At 37.3% G+C, this 5,468-nt stretch overlaps 1 protein-coding gene across 2 annotated transcripts; it reads right to left on the bottom strand.

The window, feature by feature from the left end:
- Positions 1–1,904: 1,904 nt before the first annotated feature.
- LOC110529645 (uncharacterized) lies at positions 1,905–4,883 on the bottom strand. 2 transcript variants are annotated; one of them, XM_090242994.1, is made up of 7 exons: positions 4,125–4,883; positions 3,763–3,957; positions 3,422–3,627; positions 3,119–3,163; positions 2,949–2,977; positions 2,547–2,592; positions 1,905–2,308 (listed from the first exon to the last, which is right to left on the bottom strand). In XM_090242994.1, the coding sequence occupies exons 1-7, from the start codon at positions 4,204–4,206 to the stop codon at positions 2,231–2,233; spliced, it is 681 nt and encodes a 226-aa protein (XP_090099120.1). In that variant the 5' UTR covers positions 4,207–4,883; the 3' UTR covers positions 1,905–2,230. The 2 variants fall into 2 exon arrangements, with proteins under 2 accessions (XP_090099120.1, XP_090099121.1); XM_090242995.1 differs by lacking the exon at positions 2,949–2,977.
- Between the last annotated feature and the right edge of the window lie 585 nt (positions 4,884–5,468).

Below are 5,468 nucleotides of genomic sequence, written 5' to 3' on the forward strand. Positions count from 1 at the left end.
CAGGTCTTGGTAGATTTGCAGTGGTCTGATACTCCTTCCATTTCAATATTATCGCTTGCACAGTGCTCCTTGGGATGTTTAAAGCTTGGGAAATCATTTTGTATCCAAATCCGGCTTTAAACTTCTTCACAACAGTATCTCGGACCTGCCTGGTGTGTTCCTTGTTCTTCATGATGCTCTCTGCGCTTTTAACGGACCTCTGAGACTATCACAGTGCAGGTGCATTTATACGGAGACTTGATTACACACAGGTGGATTGTATTTATCATCATTAGTCATTTAGGTCAACATTGGATCATTCAGAGATCCTCACTGAACTTCTGGAGAGAGTTTGCTGCACTGAAAGTAAAGGGGCTGAATAATTTTGCACGCCCAATTTTTCAGTTTTTGATTTGTTAAAAAAGTTTGAAATATCCAATAAATGTCGTTCCATTTCATGATTGTGTCCCACTTATTGTTGATTCTTCACAAAAAAATACAGTTTTATATCTTTGTTTGAAGCCTGAAATGTGGCAAAAGGTCGCAAAGTTCAAGGGGGCCGAATACTTTTGCAATGCACTGTACATATACATATGAGATGAGTAATGTAGGGTATGTAAACATTATATTAAGTAGCATTGTTTAAAGTGGCTAGTGATATGTTTTTACCTCAATTTCCATTATTAAAGTGGCTGGAGTTGAGTCAGTGTGTTAGCAGCAGCCACTCAATGTTAGGGGTGGCTGTTTAACAGTCTGATGGCCTTGAGATAGAAACTGTTTTTCAGTCTCTCGGTCCCTGCTTTGATCCACCTGTACTGACCTCGCCTTCTGGATGATAGTGGGGGGAACAGGCAGTGGCTCGGGTTGGTTGTTGTCCTTGATGATCTTTATGGCCTTCCTGTGACATTGGGTGGTGTAGGTGTCCTGGAGGGCAGATAGTTTGCCCCCGGTGATGCGTTGTGCAGACCTCACTACCCTCTGGAGATCGTCTAATGAATTAACGGACAAAGGCACAGCGTACGTAGAGTTCCACATGTTAATTAATTGAAACTCACAAAAATAATAAAGAGCAACGAAACGTGACGTTCTGTTGCGCTCACAGGCATCAACACAAAAACAAGATTCCACAAAATCCCAGTGGGAAAAGGCTGCCTAAATATTATCCCCAATCAGAGACAATGATAGACAGCTGCCTCTAATTGGGAACCATACCAGGCCAATATAGAAATTCAAGAACCTAGAGTACCCACCCTAGTCACACCCCGACCTAACCAAATTAGAGAATAAAAGGCTCTCTAAGGTCAGGGCACATTGTTGGCTATGCATCGTTTCATTACCTAAACAATAACAACAAATAAAGAAAATGACTTTTGTATACAGGAAGCCCACATTTAAACAAAGATTATAAATGGGGTGGTTCGAGCCCTGAATGCTGATTGTCAGACAGCCGTGGTATATCAGGCCATATACCACTGGTATGACAAAACATTTATTTTTACTGCTCTAATTACGTTGGTAACCAGTTTATAATAACTATAAGGCACCTCTGGGCTTTGTCCAGGCACTCTGTGTTGCATCATGTGTAAGAACAGCCCTTAGCCGTGGTATATTGGCCATATACCACACCCCCTCATATATTTTCATTCTGATATTTCAGGAGTAGCACCCCCAGGACCCCTACTTCCTGCGGCTATGCATAGCGGTAGTTTTAGTTCATGGTTGACACAACTTGTTGGCCATTAGTCAATCAGCGTTTCTCAACCAGTGCAAACTGGTATTTTTACGACTACACAACTGGTAAATACCACCTTCCCACTTGGTTAACAAAGCAGCATCACTCCTACCCCAATACAGGTTCATGTTCTTAATGTCAAAGCGTAATGATGACTATTTGTGCTTCATCAATCACACACTCATAAAGCAACTGAAATTAAATGACTTTAATATTTAAAAGAAGGGCAGTCAAAGCAGAACAAAGTGACAACACAGAATATACTATCAGAGTAGTCCTACAATATTACATGAGCATCGTGCCATCTTAAACTACTATACTATCCTGATAGATAGATAGAGGTATGTAGAGTAGGTGCTTTATTAGGCTTTATTAATTATTTTGTATGTATAATTAAGTCAGTTTATCTGTGTTGTCTGTGTAATGTATATGGTTTATTCATCTGTTGATGTTTAGACCTACTTGCGCCATTTCCATTAGGTTATTATGATAAACCTCATTGTTTCCAGAAAGAAACAATCAAAAATACCACCAAACACAAAAAAACAAGAAACATAATGAGCCCAACAACACATGCAAATGGTGATCTCTGGCAACCTGTAAGAGAGTAGAAAACATAAAAAGCTGTATGTCAGTTAGCCACAGTAAAGTACAATTATCACAACAGTCAATGATTCTGAAATGCAAACAATATAACCTCTATAAAAACATGTCATAATTACCAACAACTTCATATATGGATTATATAGTTATTAGTTATGAATATAACATGTATATAAGCAACTGTAAATAGTGTAATGTTGTAGAATTTAGTTTTACTTAGTGATGGACTTACAACGCCTGTCTGCTCTGATGCAATCAAGGACACTGGAACACACCATCTGGAAATTAAAACAATTGGAAAAAGACACATTGGCTTCAAAACCTTCAGAATAGTATGGAGGTTGTACTGTATATGTACTACATTATTAGCAACATGTAGACCTCTGAATAGGACTTTGACCAACAATACAAAAGAAGAAATCATGAAAATAAAGATAGACCCTGCTTGTAAAGGCACTTGAAATGAGAAAGTGGTGGATGCGGTCAAACACTGCTTCCATCTGTTAACAGTCTGTTTTTCTTACAGGCATCAACACTGATCCCCCAAAAGCAGTTTTCTTAAATGACAAGGGAATGTAAATATTATACATAATGTATATATCATATTAATATATGATTTGTAGCTAGTACTTACCTCCAATAAATGTGTGCTGCGACAGAGAGCTTACAAATTACAAAAAAAAATGGATCTCTATAAACTACATAAAATAAAATAAAAAGATGCATCAGACTAAAATATGACATCATACAGTGGTATAAAACTGTTGAGTTAAGTGGCAGCTCCTAAAATGAAAATATACATACTGGCCTGTTTCTGTGATCAGGGATGTCCACGATGGCATCTATCACCTATGAATACAATATTTAAATGTATTGAATAAAGAAGTTCAGTATAATTTGATAAAAAATAACAAATACTCAAATTTAATTTAAAACCTTATTTACACTCTTGGACCCTGTCTAATAAAATGCTTCAGTTAAAATGTCTGCTTTTGCATAGTACATAGTACATAGTTTTTGCTAACCAGCTGAGTCTGGTTTGTGTGTCCAATTCATGAATGATCATGACTGAATGACAGATATACACATAGAACATGGGTGAACTACCTTTGGCTTCATGTTCAGCCGGTTCCGAATTTTACCAACTGCTGCTTTGTTGCGAGGACAGTTCAGTAGTCCTCCCTTACTCTCATGGAACAGACAGTCCACTGTGAGTATTACATCACTTCTGGTCACTAGTTTGCTGCTGTCAGGTACAGCGCACTCTGGGTTAAAATAGTGATGCAGGACTACCAGAATGACATCTTTACCCTCTGTCAAAAGAATGAGGGACAAAGCATTTATTCATGTCATTAGCCACTTGATACATGTTCTATCTAGATCAACTCTGATATGGAGATAGAAGAGACAGTAATATAGTTTTAGAGGATACTTTGGGGTTTGGCTACCTGGAATCTGCTGCAGTGCTACCTCAATATCAGTACCAGCACGAGAGACGATGGGACAGAAAGCCATGATGATATCACTCTGCTCTGGTGACAGCACTTCAGTGAATCCTCCTCCAAGTTGTCTCATAAACTGATTATGAGAACTCATAGTCTTGCCAGTGGTGATGGTGTAGTACCTCATCAACCTTGGTACCTCTGTTTAATAATGGACAAAAAAAGAAAAGTCAAGTACAGACTCTAAAACTAAAAGTAGCAATGTTTTGGTTTAGATCACTGCCCAGACAGCTATAAGCCTAACCTAAGATCTGACCTTAAACATTATTTAAATAAGTGGTAGGTCTGTGTCCTGTTAAAATAATTACCTCTGCGTTCCATTGTAGATATGCAAGGGGAGTGAACAGGGAAAACATATTTATTAATCATGTAACAGACAATAAAATACATATCTTACTGTATAACATAACAACCAGTGTGCAGACAATATAAGTATTTCAAGTCATCTTTCACTTTCATTCTGACTATGACAGACCCCTCTGAGATAAGCTGTGCAGTCTCACACCCACATCCCCTCTTGCATTTATTGGACCATGTGATCTACAGAAAACATAAAGTGAAAGTGGATTGCTCACATCTATTTTACACCCATATAATTAGTATCATAAACCTCATTATATTTTCCAATATGCACCAATAGCCTATACACACCACATCAATTTGACTTATTCATAAATCATAGTGGTGTTACGATAACTCATGCATTGCTCATTGTTCATCCTTCCTTGAGTTTTCAGACAGGTGCACTCCTAAGAACAACTAATCTGAGACATAATGACTTCATTTACACAGGCAGACCAATTCTGAAGTTTTGACAATTTATTTAAAAAAGAGCTGATCTTATTGTTCAAAATACTTAGTTGTTTAAGTACAGATATCAATTGAACAAACGATACACAGATCAGATCTGCCTTTAACTGTATCATGTCTAAGTTCGTGCTAAATGTAAAGAGGAAAATTGACTTACTGAACCATAATGGTGTGTGAATTTCTTTGGATGATGACTATTGAAAGACAATCAGACTACCTTCTTTGATGCCCAGAGGAAAGTGAAAAGTTCACAGCTTGAGGGAAAAGAGGAGGAGAGATGGTTTTATCAGAAACAGCTTCACTTTCATATTCAAGAGACACTATAGCAGGCTTTTAAAACTACAGCATCACCTGTTTTTTCAACTGGCATTTAGTTAAAGATTGGTATGCCATAGTGAACCATTAGCATCCAAAACAACCTAAAAAGCATCTATAACGATCGTTGTAAAAATAAAAGAAAAAGGGATAACTTGTCACTAACGCTATGAGTATTATTCAGACAGAAATCGCATCCAGTATTGTTCATTTGTTTTGTTAGACTTCAGTGCGGCTTTTGACATTATTGATCATTAGATTAGATTAAACTTTATTGTCATGGAACAAGTACACTACAACGAAATGCAGTTTGCATCTGACCAGAAGTGCAAATAAAAGAGTGCAAAAAATGTACAAGTGAAACAATTAAATACAATGTATGTTATTAAGTGGGATGTATAAATGTGCAATGAAGGCAAATGGCAAGTACAAATGTGCAATGAAGGCAAATGGCAAGTACAAATGACAAGTCTTAATGTGCAATGAAGGCAAATTGAAAGTACAAATGACAAGTCTTAATGTGCAAT

Source organism: Oncorhynchus mykiss, chromosome 8 (assembly GCF_057628025.1).
Source record: "Oncorhynchus mykiss isolate SJ-2025 chromosome 8, ASM5762802v1, whole genome shotgun sequence".
Classification (NCBI taxonomy): domain Eukaryota; kingdom Metazoa; phylum Chordata; class Actinopteri; order Salmoniformes; family Salmonidae; genus Oncorhynchus; species Oncorhynchus mykiss.

Coding starts and splice junctions, on each gene's coding strand:
- LOC110529645 (XM_090242994.1), bottom strand. CDS start 4,206: ATGTATTTTATTGTCTGTTACATGATTAATAAATATGTTTTCCCTGTT. Junction 3,958..4,124: donor ATCTACAATGGAACGCAGAG/GTAATTATTTTA, acceptor ATTATTAAACAG/AGGTACCAAGGTTGATGAGG. Junction 2,309..2,546: donor CATCAGAGCAGACAGGCGTT/GTAAGTCCATCA, acceptor ACTCTCTTACAG/GTTGCCAGAGATCACCATTT.